Below are 22,395 nucleotides of genomic sequence, written 5' to 3'. Positions count from 1 at the left end.
CACCATTACATAATTTTTGAAAATTGGGGGAAGGAGAGGCTGAGAGTAATTAAATGTCTTACCTATAAAATTATTCTGGTAGAATCATAGAGCTCAACGCAATGGTCGCGTGGCCACAAACGGTGCGGCGATCGGAGCTCGGACGGAGGAGATACGGTGATTTGAAGTAACGTAAGGGGTTAGGGAAATTTCTTTTCTTCTCTCCCCTGTTTATGCTTTCACCGTGTTCTTGCTGAAGTTGGGAGGAAGAAGAGCCTTGGCTCATTTAAGTGCTAGGCCGGTTGGGGCTACTGGCCCAGATGGGTCCACAGGTCTGGTTTGAGCTCGGTTCGATCCGTTCGATCTAATCTTGGGCCGAATTCTTTGAAATTAGTGTCAAAATTCTCGTTTTGATGAGCTCTATTCTAATTTAATATAATATTCACATTTCTAATTTTCTTTATTAAAAATTAATTTATTGACTAATTATTTACTAATTTAACGGGGTTTACACTTTCTCTATTTCTCTCATTCCTTCAACCACTCTATCTATTTTATATATATCATTATCAATATCAATGACTATTTACTAATTTGACAATTAAAATGTGCAACATGACATTTTTTAATTGCATTAAAATTAAAATAAAAATATTAAAATTGAAATTGAAATATATTTATATTATGTATCATATATTACTATCTAATTTAATAATCAAATGTATCACATGACATTCTCTTATTAAAATTGAAAAAAAAAATTAAATTAATAAATCCCTTCCTAAATTCTCTCATCTACCTCTCTCCATTTTTTTTTCTCTACCATTTTTACTCTATACACAATTTATATTTTATATTAGTAATTTGACAAATCAAAATATGTCATCCGATATTTTTTTACAATTAAAATAAAATTTTTTCGTTCAAAATTAACAAACTCTCACTCTCACTCTTATTCTTCATATTTATCTCTCTTTTCTCTCATTATTTTTTCTATCTTTCTATTCTACAGAAAAAAAAATTAACAAAATAATATAATTTAAATAAAAAATTATTATTATTATTATTATTATTATTATTATTATTATTATTATTATTATTATTATTATTATTATTATTATTATTATTTATTTAGTTTTAAATTTTCACCGCTTATCTTTCTAATCTATATTTTCATTTCTTTTCTTTCAAATATTTATTACATATAATTTGGAGAGAATACTAATGTTATAATTAAAAGTTAGAACCAAGATTCAATTGTTTTAAAAAAATTAATTTTGACACATAGAATGTTTTGGTGGTAACATGTTAGGCACGTGATCTTTTCACACATAGAAACCTTGGTCCTTAGGCGCATGACTTTTTTGAAGACTACAGGTAATGTTTTTAATGCCTTGCACATTTGGCCACTACCACTAAGAATATAGATGTTGCTTTAGTGGGGGACCTTATAAAGTGAAATTCACGGTGGGATTATTTGAATTATTGTGGACAATTTCGTCCCCAATCACTCTAAAGTTGTTGCATTGTTTTCGGAGAATGATTGAATCCATTATTAATATTATTGATGTTGCCAATGACTATAATTTACAGGTAAGAGAACAAAGCGATGGTTGAAGCTATGACAAAGAGAGGAAAAATATTAGTAAAGAAAAGGAAGGAGCTCAGATGTGGCACTTTTCGTCGGAAGATTCAGACGATGGTGATAGACCCAGCCATCACAGTTGACACAAGACTCGTCATAGCTCTCTTAGAAGTGCACCAGCCGGGAATCGAACCCGGGTCTGTACCGTGGCAGGGTACTATTCTACCACTAGACCACTGGTGCTTTGCTGCTGCTATTATCCGATTTATTTTAAATATACTTTTACTAATTTGGTTGACATAAAGGAAAATATGTTGATATATACATGTAATTCTCATTTAGATAATGGCACGTATGACTTTCTATGATTTATTACCTACTAGTATTTTTCCTTGTAATAATACTATGGGAGCATTTGTTTTTATTGTTCATTTATTTGTTTTATTACTATGGGAAATGCTAGTTGTACAATATTAATCAGTCTTTAATCAGCCTTTAATCAGATTTAAATAATATTTAATTATTTTTTTAGTGTAACATGTTCCTATTTTGTAGATACATATCTATAATTAGATTTTAATTTAAATTTAAATTTTAAAACCCACCCACTTCATTGGTGGTTACGGTGACTTTGCTTTACTTTCGTAACTTCACGTAACAGATATTTAAATTCCTTATTCTACGGGATATTTACACGCATTAGTGAATCCCAAACCAAAAAGAACGCTGCCAGCTGAATTCTCCATCTCCTCTTCATTGGTGAAGACCATCACCACTTCCAGCTGAAGCACTCTCTCATTTTGCATTGGTGAAAGGTATCATTATTTTCCACACATGTGTTTATGTAATTTGTTAAGAAATATCATGTTCAACATTTTTAATTATATTTTAATTTAAACATAAAAACACTCTGCTGATTTAATTGGAACAAGGTTGATCTTATTCAATTTTATTAATAAAGTTGTTGCAAATAAAGTATATAATCAACAATTAATTTAAAAATTATGAATGGTCGAATATAATTATATACATAAACTAAAATATTTTCAATTGTAGTTTCTTTTTCAATTGTAACACATCTAAAATATTAAGTTATACAAAAAATATTTTTAAAACACATCCAAAATCATAAATCTAAAATTTAAATTTAAACATTAAAAAATAATTGTAACACATCTAAAATTATGAAGTTATACAGAAAATATAAAATCATAAATCTAAAATCTAAATTTAAACATTAAAAAATAATTGTAACACATCTAAAATTATGAAGTTATACAGAAAATATTTTTGAAACACATCCAAAATCATAAATCTAAAATCTAAATTTAAACATTAAAAAATAATTGCAACACATCTAAAATTATGATGTTATACAGAAAATATTTTTAAAACACATCCAAAATCATAAATCTAAAATTTAAATTTAAACATTAAAAAGACAGCGTTGTAAATGAGCGCCGAAAAGGAGGAAGGCAGCGTTGAGGATGAGCGCGGAAGAGGATGAACGACAACGGAGGATGACTTCTCGATGTGCACCTCTGAATTTTCCATGTGCGCCTCTGAATTTTCGACATGGCGCAAACGTGACTTCTCTGCTTCTTTAAGTGTTTTGTATTGAGTTTAATTAATAATTTGATAGTTTAAGGTTTATTTTATATTTTTAAAATCAAAATTTTGAATTTTGAATAATTTGATTTTTAGATATGTATTTAAATTATAATATATTAATAATTAAATATATTAAATCTGAAACAAAAATTTAAAATTTAAATTTTAAATTTCAGTTTTTTTAGATTGTATTTTAAATGTGTATTTAATTTTAAAAAAACAACAAATCTATTCATAATTTTTAGTTGTGTTTGTTTTAATTTTTTTTAATTATTGTAATAAAAAGCTGAATGTTGTACGATTTTTAAAGGATACCTAGTTGAACCGTATTACTATTGTTTTCGTTAAACCGGAGTCAAACATTTAACATGAAATCAAAAATGAATCTTTCATTAAAATTTGTTATGACATCTTAACAACTTCATAGTTTAATAAACAAATTTTGTATAAAATAAAAGAAGGATTTGTGTGCAAGACATTTTGGAGTTTTTAAATTACAAAAATGAAAGTGATAAAAAAAAATATGCTTTTTTTTCTTTTAGAGTAAAGTATCGTTTTTGTCCCAAACGTTTGTGGTAAGTTTTAAAGTTGTCCCTAACGTTTCAATCGTCCTATTTAAGTCCCTAACGTTTCAAAATTGACTCAATGTTGTCCTGCCGTTAGGAATCCGTTAACAAAATTGACGGCGGGACAAAATTGAAACAATTTTGAAACGTTAGGGAGTTAAATAGGACGAAAACGTTAGGGACAAAAACGATACATAAAAATAAATTTTAATTTAATTTTATCTTTCAATAATATTAATTTTTTACTGTACATAGTATTCAATTATTTTTTAATTACATCTAAATAAATTACACTTAATCACATACATTACTTTCATTTTAAATAAATTTATTTTTTTATAATTTTAAAGAATTTTGATACATCAGAGACAAAAGGTATAATTTATATATATATATATATTTTCTGCAAGTTTATATACTAGTCATTCTATAAACATTTCATGATAACTAAAAATCTTTAAAAGTAAAATTATAAAAAAAATTAATTTATTTAAAATGAAAGTAATATGATTAAGTGTAATTTATTTAGATATGATTAAAAAATAATTGAATACTATATAGGGTAAAAAATAGATATTATTGAAGGATAAAATTAAAATTTATTTCTATGTATCATTTTTGTCTCCAACGTTTTCGTCCTATTTAAGTCTCTAACGTTTTAAAATCGTCTCAATTTTGTCCCGCCGTCAATTCTGTTAACAGATCCTTAACGACAGGACAACATTGAATCAATTTTGAAACGTTAGGGACTTAAATAAGACGATTAAAACGTTAGGGACAACTTTAAAACTTACCCCCAAACGTTGGGGACAAAAACAATACTTTACTCTTTCTTTTAAATCACATTTAGAAACACATTTTTCAAAGTGAGCCCACCCCTATAAATATTTAAATCTTCGGGTTAGAAACTCTTAAAATGCCTTTGTAATATGTATATGAAACTTAGAATTATAATTATTACAAATCATACATGTTAATAAGCCAAAAAAAAATGGTATCTGTTGAAACTAAAACACTATGCATTTCAAAATGCAGCCTTAATTGATTGTCCTTTATAGTTTTCCAGGCCTGCAATTCTAGCAGCTTCGACTCATATAATTAGATGTATTTCGATTAAACATGGATCATCCTTATTAATTACGAGTCTTCTTTTAGTCTGGAGAAATGGTAGACTCAACTCAACCAAGGGCGATAATCTATAAGGGTACTCTCCGGAGAAGTCCCTTCTCTTTTTTTTTTTTTTTCTCTTTTTTTTTCCCAATTAATGTGTTACAATAGAAAGTTCCTTAGCAATAATATACAACTTATATCCAACCGAACAATCCAAAAAATGGTACTTATTTTTCTAATTTTCCTGCTGATTTTGCCTGAACAAAAAATGGAAGCCAACATCTACAAAAAAATTATCATTATGAGCTACACAACATAACAAAAGCTACATCGCTACACAACAGGATGAAAACCAGGAATATTATCAATGAGCTACACATGATAGAAACTACCAACTATTGTTTCTCGGGGTCATCATCAAGGCTATTTGAATGGCCATGGACTCCACCAAGGATAATGCTGTCATAAAGAAAAACATCACATCTAATGGTCAAACTCGGAACTATATTCTCAATTTGAAGAAACATGAGAGGAGAAAATAAAATAAAGGAACCAATACACATTGCTACTTTAAAGAACAGAAATCATTTTCATATGCACAAAGGTCATTTAATCTGTTTCTAATTTTACACTTGAATCATGGATAGGGGTTTAGACAGGACAACTACCGCAGTACCTTTTCTTAGTGAGAACAGACTATTATAAATCAAATAAGAAATAATATTACTTTTTCTTCCAAAAGCACCACCAAGATCAATGCATTTACTTGCAATTTTCTTCCTCTAGCTCTCTATCAAACTAGTCTACAATTGATCAAACTCCTCTATTTACCCTTCTTTTTACATAACAAATCCTTCTTCGCTCTAATTGTTCTGCAACCCTTTTCTTTTTGATACGTTAATTCCTGATCTTATACCAGTATCATGCAAAACCACCAAATCCAAAAGCCTTAAAAGAAATTAGATCTAGGAGGAATTAAGTAACAAAAACCACACACCGCAATTATGCTGACTAGACATAATTCATTACATTCTCTCATTCATAAATAATGAAAATTATATCTCAGCTCAGTAGAATATTTTTATTGTCATAAATGATCTCTCCCAAGAAACCACATTAATATCTGTAATTGCATCGCTAACAGGCCCCCTCCCGCAGGAGGCCAATGTGGATAATGCACAAACCAACACCACCTGCTAAATTAAGAGTGACAATAACTGAATACAAGACCACTTGGTCATAAAAGCTGAGAATATGTCATGAACCATCTCTCTCAAAAGCTTAAGCTACTAAATCAGAAGACATGAATGGCTTGCATTGTTTCCCTAACTCAACATGGCAGATTTAGGAGTTTTGTGCATTACTGGTATGCTATGACTTACCTCTTCTCACTTTGGGTAAAGCATATGAAATCTTGAAGACTCTACTTCATTGTAGAACAAGCAAGGTCATGCATAAAATCATGGGCAAACACACAAATACCCCCAAACAAAAGTAAATTTATTACACTAATTGCAACTGACAGAAAACCATGTGTGGAATTCCATTCCGATATCTAAAATTTTGTGGGTTTATACTTTAAAACTACAAACAACAAAACTATAAACTCAGCTTCAGGAACATCACCCGATATCTACATCCCTAAATAATCCAGAATAAAAACAGGAGTGGAGATCAAAAAAAAAGTAAGCAGAATGTACACGCAGTTTTATACAAAAAGACCAACTACAGCAAGAAAAAGGGGAATGAGGGTGTCACAACACCCAATCTAGTTTAACTTTAACCTAGTTTGTTAGCATCTAAGGCTAGTCTCAGCATTTCTCACTTATTCAGTACTCTCACTTCTATGTATTGAACAATCTCTGGAAGAGACCCAGAGTTGAGGGAAGCTATCTTCATTTTTGAGATGCATGCACATTGTTCATACTTCTTAGTTCTTACAAAATCGGCTTCCCTTGGTTGCACCTGTTGTAAGGTAGGCAAATCATAATTGTTTCCATGTATTGACCATTACGGTTAATGATATTACATATTCACCATCCTTCACTGGCACTCAGTGGGAAAGTGGAGGAAAGTCATCTTCATTCTTCAAATGATAAGCTCCCACGTCAATCCTGAATCCCAAACCATAGACACCCCCTTAAAGGAGAGGAAAACTAGGAGCACAAACTATGAACATGTAATGGTCTAAGCATTAAAATTTGCCAGTGGTTTAACATCATTTGTGATCTCTGTACCAATGAATAAGTATCAACAGAGATGTTATATTACCTTTTGTTATCAACTGCAGATAATGAGTCAGAACTCTCCTCTGACACGACCCCTGTGCTGGGAGCAGAGCCCTTAGTAGTAGAAATGCTTGATTCATGTAGATTGCTAACTTCAATTCTTGGTGGTCCACGATGCTGAGGGCTTACAGTACCAGACTCATGCTTTTCAGACGTGTGAGGGAAACCGTTAGAATGACGTGGTCCCCATATGGCAGGTTGGCTGAAATACGTTTCTGATGATCTGGACTTAGCACTGCCAAGAGGAGGATATACTTCAAGAGGATGTTCAAAACTTCCCTCCACAGACAAATTCAACTCTTGTAGAGTAGGAATGAAGCCGTTGTTACGACTATGTGCATGTCTATGTTGTTGCCCATGAGCACCAGATGCTTGGCTCCGTCCCCTTCCTGACATTGGCCTGTTATCCCTATATGGACGAGATGACTGCAAAATTATGAGCTTTATAGTTAGAACATTACTGAAATATAATCTATATACCTAAATAGTTCAGGTGTGCATTACCATATTAGGGAAGTATGCGCCTGTTCCTCGAAGTTTTCTCTTCTCTTCTGAACCAAAAGGGGGGATCGGTAGAGTAGCATGATTAACAAGGTAAACTGGTCCAAGAACACCATTTGAATTTGCCTGTGAATGAATGCTTTGATTAATCTGAAGACATTGCCTAACAGTTTCCCAAGGATTCCTATTCTGTAACTTTGGAGACCTAGGAGGACTAGGCACCACAAGAGGAGAGACAGTATAACCATTGCACATCTGACCATATTGTAGATTCCTAATGTTACTTTCATAATCCCCAGCCAGGTCCAATAGGGATTTTGTAGCTTCAGTACCCCAAGATACAGTAGTAGTGTAACTATCACTATGAGGGAAATTATTTTCAAAGACATCAACTGCATTTCTCGAATCAACTAGCCCATAAGACGCCACACTATTTTCATCAAGATTTGACCTAGAGTTGTTCTCCATAACATGCTTCTCTTTCTCGTCATCAATAAGAGAATTAACTGTTGTTTCATTAGAAGCAATCCCATTTGAAAAATATGATGCATCATTACTGCTTGCAAGATCCAAGCATCCTATTGTTGCAACATCCTTAGAATCTTCAACTAGTTTATAAATTGGATCTGCATTTTCATCCCCAGATGAGTCAACTGATGGCCCTGCCAAAGAGGAGAAAACTTTTACTCCATTCCTTTCTCTTTCATTTTTAGTTTCACAATTATGTTGATTTCCGGGTAAACTTTCCACTTTGGATCCGGTAGAAACAAAGAAAGATGTCTTGTCTTCAGAGCACACTGCAGCCTCTGATGTTCCTGAGAAGTCAAAATCTCTAGGACTACAACCAAGACTCGGAGTTCGCATGTCATTCCCATGATTGCATCCATGCCTATCCAATGTGTTCGCAAAGAACCTATTAAGCTCATCTGCTATTCTATCTTCTGGTAGCATAAGAATCCAGCCAAGCTTTCGGGCACCATACTTAAAAGCACTGCGTATTCGATAGAAATTACCTGAAAAAGAAGAAAATAAACATTGTTCTAATGAGAGAGTACTAGACTAAAAAAATAATGGACTGATACACAAACGCAAGACACCTACAACTATTTATAATGCCACACTCGAGATCCATAATGGATTGTACATAAACAGAATCTAAGAACACATAGCGGCAACAGTGATGTGGTAGTGATGTATACAGTAGCAGGTTAATATCAAGTTGTGTCTGTTTGCTCATATATTTCTTCTAACACACTAGAAAACCAGGACTGTTGAGCATTGGAACCTTGAAAGCAATGAACCTTGACAAAGCATCTGCTACTTGGGGCTTTTACTAATTACTATATGTCAATCAAATCCTAATAATTTTTGCACTCATCTCTATTGTCCTTCACAAATCACTCACTGGTCCACAAGCTCTTTTTTCCTATCTGGATGACAAAATGCCTCCCCATCAAATAGTGTCCCCACTTCATCAATTAGAGGGCTCAAATAAGGGCTTTGACATAGTGAAATAAAGGTTGATCAATGCAAGAGTCAGGCCACTAATCTCTCCCACCACACGAACATTACCAATGCCCACATCTGGTCCAGAACCCACCCCACCCCCCCCCCCCTCTCCTCCCCTCCTCCTGCTCCCAGGTAAAAAATAAAAAAATAAAAAAACTCATCATTCATATTCTCAATCACCAGACAGAGTCATTCAATTACTCCCTCCAGTCTCCATTTACCAAAATCAAGGCTCCCTGATACAGATTTTGACAACTAAGGAATAGGTACTAGAATAAACTTTGACAAATATGGAATAGGTACTGGAATAAACTAATATTGATTTAGAAATAGAGACCTCAACAGTATTTGGAATGTCAGATTATGAAGTATATCACCACTCAAAGTAACAACCAGAAAAGGGCACCTATGGACTCGGACCTCAGTCATCTCACCACAATTTGTTCATCCTTCCCCACCTGCCCTCTCCCCTTTTTCCCCCTTTTCCTTCCATTTCTCATGAGAAGATATGCAATAATAATATTCTCCATTCAAAGCCCACCAGTTGCTCCTTCCTATCAAAGAAATAGTCATTCCAATCATCTTTCCAATTTCTCCCACAAACTCATGTAGATTATTGATCCCCATATTTGGTCCAAATACACACTGCCCTCCCTCAAGCTCGTCATTTCTCTCCTCAACAACATGCTCTCTCCATTGACTCCCACCACCATATGCACATTTTTCATACCTAGATTTGATGCAGATGCATTCTCCAATCTTTCTCTGGTCATCCACATATCCTCGCACAACCATGGGTTACAAAAATCATATCCCCATTTATAGAAGGACTTTATATCATCAAGTAACTGCTGCGCTTGCTTTATATGCAACTGATCTACTATCTAATATTTAAACTTCAACAAAAGAAGATGAACGACCATTCAGTACAGAACATTTCAATCAAAGGTGTCTTTTAAAAGGCACAATAACATATAAAAACTGGAAAAGAATTTATATCAGAACAGAGCATAATGGCATATTAAAACTAACGGGATATTCACTTCAACCTTTATTGACACTGCGACCAAGGTTGTTGTTTTCCTTTAGTGGATCAATGATGTTAAGATGTTTCTGAGGAAATGCACGAAAATTTAAATCAGGTCCCCTTGAAGGTACCGAGAATGATTCCACACAGGTTTTGATGAACTCCTCAGTCAGCAGAGCGTCTCCTCCATTTTCTGCCACCTCAGCTTCACACAACAGAGAGTCAGAAAACAACCTAAAAATACTATATCATTCAAAAAACAAAAACAGGGGGAATTTCATACCAACTATATTAGGCAGAGAAGATTTTCCAACTGGTCCCTTCAAACTAACACAATAATTATCCCAGTCGAATTTGCTGAAGTAGTCCAAAAATCTATAGAGAACCTGGATCGAAGGGCAAAGTGCAGCTTACTTAAAGAATGCATAGTCAGCATCAAGGGATGCAGATTTCTCTCCTTTCTTTTCCTCATTAAAATGACCCAAATAGATTTGATGGAGAACTTACCGCTAGTGGACCATCTAAGGATACATGAAACTGATGGAAAATATACAGAACAAGTGTTTCCAGAGCATATGTTGAAATCAAGCCATGATGAGCACCCAGAATACGACTCTCATAGTAGCACCAAGCTTTTATCAGTATAATGCTACGTTTGAAGAGATGATCCTTGCCAACAAGTCGATCAACCTAATTACGTAATGGAATTGTATAAGCATAATAATACAGTAAACATTGCACGTGTGGACACAGTACAGTACAAAAACAATAATGACAGACTACAATGTCTGCATGCATACAAGTTCTCCAAAGAATATAATACATAATACTTGCTTCTGTAGCCTTGATACATTGAATAAAATAAAGAAACTAAAAGATTGAGTTGAATCATCCTGCTTTCAAAATGTTGGCCAAAGTACATATGAACATGTTTCGTCACAGAACTTTTCATGATTTAAGTGGAGAATTGCCACATTAAGGGTACCTTTTCAAGAAAACATAACGTACTGAGTCCTCCTAATTGATTGAAAGAGATGTCTACAACAATATTCTGTACAATGCATTTGATAAGCTTAACCTGCATTAAGAAAAGGGGAGAAAAGGCACTTCAATATAAGGACCAACACTTTTTCTGTCCACACCGTACAGTGAAAACATATTAGATTTAAACTAACCAGAGTGACCATCATTCGCCCCAGATTCTATGCAAGGTTACCAACACAAAATTCACTACCTTTACAAAGATAGAAGAAACACAATGGTGATGGGTGAAAAATTTTGTGGCTTATTGAGCATAAAACACAAATAGAACAGTCTTAACAGAGCTTGCTTTGAAAAACTGACCACAAAACACAAAAATAACACTATAAACAGCCTGTTTTGAAAAGGAGGAATCATAAGGTAAGGGAAGAGAGGCAATCATGAATCATCTAAACATGTGAAAAGTTTCAATAGAGAGCAAGACTAAAAGACAGGGTCAATTCCATCCTAGAGAGAAAAGAAGTAATTCCTTTCCAAATGGAAAATTAAAGGAAATGCAGATTCAGCATTTCAGGCTTATAATAACTCTGGAATTATAATTTTACGGTGGTCATTTGGCACACAATGCTTGCAAACAGAACTGTATTCAATTTCCAATAAGGTGCCAAGAAAGAAGAAAAAACCTCTGCATCAATGAAACGAACATCCTTCACTTCATATTCAGCAGCTTCATTGATTTCCTCTCCTCGTAGAACAGTGTGAACATCCGACACTAAGCCATCCTCAATATTTTGACAACTGAGTGCAGTCAAATCAATATCTCCATCTGGAAGATATGTTTTTAAAGGAACCGACCCATATGGAAAGACCTGCAACAAAAGAAAGAGTATTTTAAATTTTAAGGTGAGCAGGCAAAGATGCATATATATATATTGACTGAATTCATCCATGTCATCATTTAGTGGTTTAAAATTACAGTGCACTATGCATCCTGTTTGTTCAAATATAATACAACCTCACTTTAAAGATGTTTTGCAAATGCAAAATATTCAAATAAGATTACATCCAGAGGCATGTGCATTTTATCATTTATCAACTCAAAGCAAATATGAGATTACAACCCATAAGTGATAATCCATTAAAACAAATCAGAAAATTCAAAATTGCACTTCGTTAACAGCACATATACATATTATTAAGCTAAACATATATATCCAGAAAAGGGTAATTCTTATAGAATGATTATACACTTAGACCAAAATCAGGAATAGATAGCTGATCCCGGATTTATTCATTTCCACAACTATCCTAAGGTTCGGCCTTGCGATTCTATCGGCCATAAAAACTCAACCAACCAAACAACCATACTCCATATCCTTCATTCCTTCTGCACTTAGCTCCCATAAACACGACTCAAGCTACAGGACACTCAGCTTGAATGGTAACTAGCGGGTCTTCCTACCTCCCAATCAAGTGCCATTAGAACAAGAACCCCCTCAACACATTCCTAAAGCTAAAAAGTAAAAACAGCAATCACCAACGTGCCATGCATAATCCACAGGCAAAAAGCACCGTTCAGTGAACACAAACAAAAACCCAACAACAACACTACATAACACAACAATCCAAACTCCCAATTGATGTGTCAAACAGCATATACACACACACTTGAAATTGCTCAGCAAACTATAACAGAATCATCACAAAACACAACAATATAACGCCAAAACCTCCAAAAACATCCAAGATCACAAAAAGAAAAGCATCCAATTCAAACAAAAGCTGCATGAAGTAAAGCACAATTATGAATCGAAAATTCAATGAGCAAACACAAAAATAAAATAAAATAACACCTCACACCGAGCGCCATATCGAATCAGCCTCTGCACGTAATCAACAACCTCGCGGCGCTTCCGGTCAGCACCGAGCGTCGGCCTAATCCGGCGGAGAATCGCGGAGGTGGTGGCCTCAGCGGCTGACCATGCGTCTGCAGCGACGGAGCTCGGATCGGGGTTTGACAACGGCAGCGGCGGCGACGGCGGCGACGAGGCGCAGGGGCGATCCTCCCCGAAAACGACGCCGTTCACATGAAGATCGCCCATGACAAAACGACAGCGCCGTTAACCCCTAACGGTTTAAAAAAAAAAGGAAAAATCCAGAAGACCAAAAAAAAATTGAAACGGCGAAATAAGCTTCCGAGAGCTCCGAACCCGAAATGGGGAGGCGAATTCGGGTACCCGATAACCCGAAACGGGTTTTGCGAACCCTCTCGGATGGAATTAAAAGGGGGAAGAGTGTGTTTGAGGTGAATCTAGCGACAGTGGGGGCATTAAGGGGAAATCATGAAATTGGGAAGAGGAAATGGGAGAGAGGGATTTTGAGGGAAAATGGGGGTGGAAATTCGATTCTATCTGGGGAAGAATATTGAAGGGGAGAAAGCATGAAGGCCAAAAACCGAAAAAGGGAGAAAAGAAAAGAAAATAAAATAAAATAAAATAAAATGTAAAGGGGAAGAGGAAGAGGGTAGAGGGTAGACGGGAAATAGAAAGTAGGGCTCTTTAGTTGAAGCGAGGAGAGCATTAGAGGAACTTGAACCAAGTCAAGCAGTTGGTCTCTTCTTCATTCATGTTACAAAAAATAAAATTTAGATTAACTCTTGTAAAATTTTTTGATAAAAAAAGTTAGTTATTTATGTCTTAAATTTTTTTTTGTGACTATTTCTGTCTTAAATTTGAAAAGGTTGAAGTGTTTTACAGACATTTATAAATATATTTTTAAAATTAGTTTGTAATTTTTAAATTAAAAAGACTAAATATAATTTTATATATTAACGAATATTTACATTTATTATTATTCTTTATAATATTTATAGGCCACAAAATTTACCTACGAAGATATAAATGGCGTATATGATTAAGAATGGTCTATTTGTGTAAAATTACATAGATATAATAGCAAAGCATTTTATTGGACGAAAAATCTATTTTATTATAGTCTATTTTAATAAATAGGATTGCTATACATTCAAGTATTTTTTTATTTAAGTTTATTCAATTAGGTCCAACACCAACAAAAATCACTATCATTAAAAGAGCATTATTACATGCGCTTTTTCTTCTTTTCCTCCTTCGCGCTTCTTCTTCTTCTCCCCTACGCTTCTTCTTTTTCTTCTTCTTCTTTTTCTTTCAAATACACGCATACGTCATCTTCTTCTTCTTTCAAATTCACGTATACCTCCTCCTCCTCTTCCTCCTTCACGCACGCAGATTCTTCTTCTTCTCCTTCAACTCCTCCTCCTCTTCTCCTCTTTCGTTATCGTCATCACCAACAACACCAACATTTTGCTAAATCGAATTGAATGGACGCAGCTGTTCTGAATTGAATTGAATTGATAATCTCTAAATTATAGACACAGGTGTTTTGAATTTGATTTTATATAATGAATAATGTTCCGTTCATTTAGTACTTTACAATTGTTTCACCTTAATAACGTGTTCAGTTCATTATGCAAAAAGCTGTTTTGAATTTGATTTTATATAATGGATAATGTTCCATTCATTTAGTATTATACAATTATTTCACCTTAATAACGTGTTCGGTTCATTATGAATTGAATTGAATTGAATTGATAATTTCTAAATTATAGACACATGTGTTTTGAATTTGATTTTATATAATGGATAATGTTCCGTTCATTTAATACTAACAATTGTTTCACCTTAATAACGTATTCGGTTCATTATGCAGGAAGCTGTTTTGAATTTGATTTTATATAATGGATAATGTTCCGTTCATTTAGTACTATACAATTGTTTTACCTTAATAACGTGTTCGTTTCATTATGAATTGAATTGAATTATTTTGAATTGAATGGACGCATGTGTTTTGAATTGAATTTAATTGAATTGATAATCTCTAAGAGGAGGAGAAGAAAGAGGAGGAGAAGAAGAAGGAAAGAAGAAAAATATGTGTGCAAATTTGGAAGAAGAAGTCTGCGTGTGCTTTGTTGGAAGAAGAAGAAGAAGAAAGAGGAGGAGAAAAAGAAAGAAAAGAAGAAGAAGAAGAAGGGAAGAAGAAGAACATGCGCGAATTTGGAAGAAGAAGAAGAAGAAATACGAAGGGGAGTAGAAGGAGAAGAAATGGAGAAGGAGAAGGAGAAGAAGAAGAAGCGCGTGATTTGAAAAGTTATTACAACAATTTGGATAAACCTGGATAAGGATTTTACTTGGATGTAGAGTTTTATTCTATAATAAATAAGAACAAATCATTCCTATATAGACACAAATTACAAAAAAAAAAATATTTTGAAACTGTTGTTTTCCTGATGAATGTATTATGTTGTTTGATTTATGCTGATTTATTTTAAATTTAGACTCTGAAAATAGAATTATCAATTATTACTTCTCGTGTATCTTAATCGTAATTAGCTTTTTTTTCTCAAACATCTTTTTTTTTTAGGTTATGAATCTTCTTTTCTAATTTTCTTTTTTGGTAACTTTGATTTTTTCTAATCTATTAGCATTTTTTTAAAATTTTTATCTATTTACTTATTTCTCTACTTATTTATTAACTCTATTCAACAACTTCTTTTTCAAAATACATGTAGAACAAGTGTTACCATTAAATTCTTTTCACTTCTGCAAAAAATTAACTTTTATTCAGTAAAAAAAATTATATGCACCACAATTGTATCTTATACCATCTATATTTTAAAAATTATTTTTTATATTGGTTTAATTTTGGTGTTGTACAAACTGTACAGGGGCTAAATCTGTGTATGATGAGAAAAACTTCTCGCAGGAAACGAGTATTTGATGCTGGCACCACGCAGACAGAAAAAAAATTATAGTTGTAACGTGTTCTGGGAGCACCTGACATTGACATCATGCAGACCGCAAGAAACTAGGATCTTTTAGCAGTTTTTCCAGCTTCTCATAGGTCACGATGTGTTGAGTCTGCTGCCACTGTCTTTTTGTTGGAAACGAAATGCTTTCATGGCGACACGATTATAAATACAGGAAAAAAATATAAAGTTAAACAAAAAAAGTATTAAAAAAGGTAGTTTATGTGGTGAATGGAGCTTAGGTAAGAGAAGATAAGATGGATTGTGGTTTGGAAATAAAGAAGGATTTTTTTATTGTTATGATTCTTATTATTTTGTACTTTTTTATATATTTAATGCTGTGTTTTAAGGTTTGTGCATTGTTGGCTTTGTTTTTTTGGTATTCTTGTGAGCAAAATAGTTTGATGTTGGTTATTTTTTATTGTTTATAAGTAGTACCTGGGTATTTTATGTGTTTGGATTTAAATTTTTATGGCTATATTTTTGTGATAGCATGGGATTATATTTTAGGTGGAGGCTGGATGAGAAAGAACAACTAGTCTTGATGTAGCGATGGGGTTCAGTGAAATCTAAAATGAGACTTAAATCAAACTGAAGCTCAACACAATTATATTTAATTAAAAAAAAAAACTCCATCTCACTTTTAGTGAGAAACATTGTCTGAATATCAAAATAAAATAAAATAAAATAATCTCGCATACAGAGAGATACTGTAAATACTTAAACAATTATATTTATCTTTCTTGAAATTGACAAGAAAATTTTGATTTCACTACAATTAAGAATAACATCCTCCAATCTTATGTTGGAATATAATTCCAAAAATCTTTTCATATTAAAATTTTTTGGCCTCTACATTCACCTTTATATTAAATATTATTTTTTCTCCATATTAAAGTGACATTTATGAGTTGTAAATGCATGTGAGTATTGCAGGGCTGATATTTGATTACTTTCTTTCATTTATGCATGCTATCATTCTTGTCTTTGTATTTTTAGCTTGTTATTTTGTATCAACTGTATTATTTTGTCATTTATATTTATTACAAGATTATCTTTCAGCTATAGTTACTCATCTAGCCATTGTCAAGTTTTTTATTTTCAATACAAATTCAAACATGCTTTATCTCTATTTCTAGAGCTTTATAAACTAATACTACTGTAAATTTTGTGTGCAACTCACCAAAAAAAGTAATATCTATTCTCTAAATTAACATTTTGATAAAAAGTTTGATTGATAGTTTACTTGTTTGAGCAAAATATAATTAGCATACACCTTAAGCAAATTTTATAAATAATATAGTCAAATGTAATTTATATTTATTTTCAGTATTTTTTAACCAAAAAATTAATGACTAATTTGTTATATATTTGAGCTCTATTTAAGAGTTTATTATTGACAAAGTTACACATACAAAATTAACTTTATTGATACTTTTAATAAGACTAAATTTATAATTATAATTAAAATACTAAAACAGAATACTAAAATATAATAACAACTAATTTTTTGTATTCATAAAAGAAAATGTCTGACATGATTATAAGAGGAAATAAATAGTGCTGAAAAAGTATAAGTTTTTGAGTTGATTTTATCTTCATAACAGAATTTCTACTGCTGAGTTCAAATTTTATCGTGCTCTTTCAGCGTCTGTATATGTCCAAGATGCCGACAAGCTCCTGAATCTCTCTTTCATTCTCTCAAAGATTGTACCAAAATCAGAGAAATTTGGACTCTTACAAGTATGTATTTAGTTTGTCCTAATTTAAAGAATTGGCTAAAGTGGAAACTCAAGATACTTTTTTGTTCTATTCAACCCAATGATGGATTTGGAGGGATAAAAATAATGATCTTCTTAACCCTGATGATGGGTGGGGGTGCCAACACAGTGATTAGTATGTTCTGGAGCTCAGTCAGGGAGTTGTATGTCATTTTTAATATGCATATTTCTTCATCTTCTCTTTTACTCTATTTTTCGTAGGTTTCTCCTTCTGTAAACTTGATTAAAGTGACTTGTGATGCTATTCTGAGCCCTTTTAGTGTGTTAACTGATTTTGGTCACCTTATTCGCAACTCTAACGGGTATTAGATAAAGGTTGCTCTAAGAAGTTAGAAAATGCTAGTGTTCTCCATGTTAAGCTTTATGCTATTTGAAGAGGATTAATCCTTGCTTAGGAATATGGTTCTCTCAATGTTGTTTGTGAGACAGATTGTTTGAAAGCTTTTTATATGATATATAAACAGAAATTTGATGATAGTATTCTAAAAGGGGACTCAATGAAGATCTAAGAACATCTCTAACCGAAAAAAATTTGAGTGTCCATTTCTGTTGTGTCAGAGAGAAAGAGGAATTTATGCATTGGAGTGAAATGAAGGAAAGTCCCTTATCTTAGATCCAGAAAGAGCAATCTCTCTAAAAAGAGACTTTAGACATCTAATAAAATTTTGTCATGTGATAAGTTAGTAAAAAAAATAAAAATATATATTACATATATATTAATAAATTAATAACATATGATTGTTGCATATATATTATATTACATATACATATTAATAAAAACATATGACCATTGGATTATCGTTATTATTAATAAATTAATATTTTGTTATTCTATATATATTACTTACATACATTTTTATTCCATAATTGTTTCTAATTTTTTTCAATCTTCTTTTAAATTTATGAAATGAAAGCTCTACTGACATTTAAAAAAAAAATAAATCCAAATCAATTCAATTTTTTTCAATTACTTACAATTTTTTTCTCAAAATCCAAATATCCAACAATGGCATCCTTAAAACTCTTAAATTCTAAATCAAAACTTCACACTATCAAATACATTTCAAAATTCAAATCATGAAGTTTTCCTAATTTCAATTTTCAAGTTCTGTATAATAATCAATTTTCTATTTTCAACCACATAATCAAAATTTACAAATACCGCAATATCCATTTTTATCCATATTTAAACCCTTTATTAAAAATGTTACTCCAACAACTTTGTTGTTTCCAACTCACTTCAGTGTAACGAGACATGACTCATCTAATGTTCATGATGTAACATTCTCACTATCAGAATGTCACGCTCCCGGCTGCACCACTCTGATAGCAAGAGGTATTACGACGACTTCATGTACTTAATAATAAAACATGAGCCTTTGACTCGAAACCGTGTCGCTATTTTATTTGAAAAACCGGAAAAAAATACTTTTACAATAAAACAAACAAGCATATAGATAAACAAAACTTCTTACTCAAGTAACTTGTACATATTATATACATACAAATCATACAACTCCTATCCTTCTTACAAAATTATAATATTAATGATGAGGGAAGAATAATAATAACTAAACTAATACATCCATTTCACATAAGCTAAACTAAAAAACTCTTCATGAGCTTTTTCGTCCGTTCCCTGAAAAGGAAAGTCTGTAGGGAGTGAGGACATCATTCTTGAAAGGGTTCTCAGTAGAGGGTTTTGAGAGTTGTCGTAAGAAGATATTATAATTAAAACTATTTTCAAAACATAGTGATTATCAATTTATTATTCAAATCTAAAATTCGTATTTCTCTTACAAAAATTCCATGTAAAATAACATTTTAACCCAAAACTTATCTCTAATCCAGTCAAGCATGGCCTCCGGCCCAAATCAAACCAAACCACCATCACCGTTATCATCAATCCACCATCAAATACTTAAAATAGAAAATCAAACACAAATGCAAGCAGGTACAAGGCAAACACATTTAAAGAACAAGTACAACAAGTATCACAGTTACCAGTTAACATAATTTATCAGATAAGCAAACCAAAACAAATAAGCACACACAACCAAATGCAAATGTACAAATAACATGATGCATGTCTATTTCTAATGCAGGCCATGAGCTCATGTGTCGGTTGCCTACCCACTCCTGACATTACCCGGGCACGAGTCCCAGATATGGCTTTCCAGATGTATACAATGTGCTTATAAGTCTTACAGTTAGGCCGCATACAGTGTGACTTTCAATGTGTTTACATCTGGAAAACAGTTCTCAGTGTGTGGGCGTCCCCACTATACATTTGGCACTAAGGCTCAAACAATGTCACATCTGCTCTCCTGTGGCAGACAATCTCTTAAAGCTTTTTCTTTGTCTTTATCCTCTGCTCTCATATGGCAGAGATTCCTTTAGTTAATACATTCTTTTAATCTTTGTTCTCTGCTCTCCTGTGGCAGAGATTCCTTTTCTTAATAAACCGAACTCAAATCATTTTTATTTAAAACCAACACCACTCTTTATAACCTTTTCCAAACCTCCGAAACCACTTTACTTACAACAAGTTATTCTTTCATACAAAAACCAGTTCTTACTTAATCATGATTTTTCCAAACCAACTTCAAAACCATTTAGATTTAAACCTCTTTCAAAAGACTAAAAGAATCATTTATTAAGTAAATCTCACGGCAGAGTCTCGAGACTTTAGGGGGGGACGACAATCAAACTCGTTCTTTAAAATTAATAAACTCCTCGAATTATAATTCCTTAAAATGTAGTTCTTTAATCAAACTCAAAACATGAAGTCTTTCTTAACGAGTCAAAACTCAATACATAACCTTTTCTTAATAAATCACATTCAAAACGTAAAGTTTTGGGTTAAGTATAGTTTTGGTCCCAAAGGTTTTCCGCCAGAATCGAAACTGTCCCTCATCTAATTTTCGATTTAGAATCATCCTTAACGTTTTTCCCTCATCTTTTCTTAATAAATTAAACCCAAACATAAATCTTTTCTTAATAAATTAAAAACCAAATAATACGATTTCTCAAGTCCAGTCTTTTTCTAAATATTTCAAACAAAGTCTTAACTTTCATAATAAAATTTCGACAGCATCTCCCCTAAAACTCAAACTTTGCCACCCTTTTCGGGTCCCAACCGAACCATTCTCAACCTCTTTTCAACAATTTCCAATAACTCAAACTAATTCCAATATCAGAAACCATTTTCAAATCTCAATTCAATACCAACAATTCAAACCAATCCCAATGTCAAAATTTTTACCGATCCTCAAAATCATTTTCGATAAACCAATAAAACTCATTCCCAATGTCTCAGATCGTTTCAAATGCGGATTCATTTTCAATATCAAATTAATCCCAAACCAAAAAAATCATTTTACATAATATTTAATCAAACTGATTTTCTAACTCAATAAACTCAATAATCAGAAAAAGCCACAACCCAATCATCATTATAACAACCTTAAACCAAGTACAAAAGTCAACTAAACATCTCCAATCAATCAATAAACCATTCAAACTAGCATTTACATTCATTCCAGACAACTCGTTTCAATTCATAAAACTTGCGAAATGATAAAAATATATTTTTCTTATTAATATCGACTTAAAACAATTCTTAGTAGTAAATTAAGTTTAAGAAATTGCCCCTATCTCAATTCAACGAAACTCACAAAACCCAAATGCGTCAAAACCTCTTCTTCTCCCAGCCCACAGCAGCGATAGTTACAACGACAGCTATGTCCTACTTCCGCAGCAACAACAGCGGCTTTAATCAAAACATGCACTGACGGAATCATGACCCTATGTTACCAAAATCCCAGAACCTTCAACAACTCATAACATAATACTGATTTCAAGAGGTTTCGGAAACGAAAATGCTTGCCAAAATGATAGGGCCCCCAGCGGCGGTTCTCGACAGCTAGAACGGTGGCGGAGCAGCTCCAACAACTACATGCAACTCAGTGGCAACCTTCAACCATAGCAACAGAAACCATGACAAAACCCCTCCTTACCATCACCTTCTCTCTCTTCCCAGCGTCTTCCTCTCCCTCAGTCCAGATCGGCGATGGGCCTGACCTCACCAGCAATGGCGATGACGGCGGTTTCTCACGGCAGCAGAGGAGCATGGCGACGATAGCACGAGACCTCCTCTGCTTCTCGCGTCTGGCTCTCTCTTCCGTATTCAGCGGCGACAGATCTGGTGACAACGGGAGTCACGGCAGTTCACGGTAGCGACGCATGTAACGGGCTTAGCGGCGGTGCTTCAGCGACTAGGTGTGGTGGCAGCAGCTCCCTCTGGCTCTCTCGCTCTTAGACGCATCTCTCTCTCTCCGATCGCAACCTTCTTTCTCTCGTCTCCCTTAATCCATTTTGCATTTGTGTGGGTTTGTTTCATGTGTAATGAAGAAGGAAGGGAAGCGATGTGGCGGTGAAGGGACCGAAAAAGTTAGGGTTTCATTTTAGGGACAATTAATAATATAATTAGGTATAAAGTAGTATTAAAAACTAATTTTAGTCCAATAAAATAATTTAAAAAAAATACTATTTGTTCATCAATGTACAAATTATATTCAAATAACTACTAATTAAATAAAGATTAGAAATAAT

The 22,395-nt window shown here is 33.1% G+C and overlaps 1 protein-coding gene and 2 non-coding genes across 6 annotated transcripts; all 3 read right to left on the bottom strand.

The window, feature by feature from the left end:
- Positions 1-1,639: 1,639 nt before the first annotated feature.
- On the bottom strand, positions 1,640-1,727 carry LOC148550535 (small nucleolar RNA snoR114). Its single transcript, XR_015895230.1, has one exon. It is a non-coding gene; the product is annotated as a small nucleolar RNA snoR114 (small nucleolar RNA).
- A 9-nt stretch (positions 1,728-1,736) lies between these two features.
- Positions 1,737-1,807, bottom strand: TRNAG-GCC (transfer RNA glycine (anticodon GCC)). Its single transcript has one exon. It is a non-coding gene; the product is annotated as a tRNA-Gly (tRNA).
- Positions 1,808-4,936: 3,129 nt separating this feature from the next.
- Positions 4,937-13,787, bottom strand: LOC107608971 (uncharacterized). 4 transcript variants are annotated; one of them, XM_088495161.1, is made up of 10 exons: positions 13,011-13,762; positions 11,841-12,026; positions 11,162-11,254; positions 10,684-10,866; positions 10,460-10,562; positions 10,199-10,381; positions 7,644-8,653; positions 7,123-7,565; positions 5,244-5,310; positions 4,937-5,133 (listed from the first exon to the last, which is right to left on the bottom strand). In XM_088495161.1, exons 1-9 carry the CDS (start codon positions 13,257-13,259, stop codon positions 5,247-5,249), a joined length of 2,514 nt encoding a protein of 837 aa, XP_088351287.1. In that variant the 5' UTR covers positions 13,260-13,762; the 3' UTR covers positions 4,937-5,133; positions 5,244-5,246. The 4 variants fall into 4 exon arrangements, with proteins under 4 accessions (XP_088351287.1, XP_016166261.1, XP_016166262.1 ...); XM_016310775.3 differs by having other exon boundaries at positions 4,937-5,310; XM_016310776.3 differs by lacking the exons at positions 4,937-5,133; positions 5,244-5,310 and adding an exon at positions 6,371-6,965 and having other exon boundaries at positions 13,011-13,787.
- Between the last annotated feature and the right edge of the window lie 8,608 nt (positions 13,788-22,395).

The sequence above is a fragment of the Arachis ipaensis genome, chromosome B7 (assembly GCF_059453495.1).
Source record: "Arachis ipaensis isolate K30076 ecotype BB chromosome B7, ASM5945349v1, whole genome shotgun sequence".
In the NCBI taxonomy this organism is placed as follows: Eukaryota; Viridiplantae; Streptophyta; class Magnoliopsida; order Fabales; family Fabaceae; genus Arachis; species Arachis ipaensis.
Note: the sequence above shows the minus strand (reverse complement) of the source record. Positions and strands in the feature narration are given on the sequence as shown.

Excerpts from the sequence above, each read along its gene's own strand:
- LOC107608971 (XM_016310775.3), bottom strand. The coding sequence starts at position 13,259 with ATGGGCGATCTTCATGTGAACGGCGTCGTTTTCGGGGAGGATCGCCCC. Across the intron at positions 10,867-11,161 it reads CGTTATGTTTTCTTGAAAAG|GTTGATCGACTTGTTGGCAA; the intron begins GTACCCTTAATG and ends TTACGTAATTAG. Across the intron at positions 10,382-10,459 it reads TTCTCTGCCTAATATAGTTG|CTGAGGTGGCAGAAAATGGA; the intron begins GTATGAAATTCC and ends TGTTGTGTGAAG.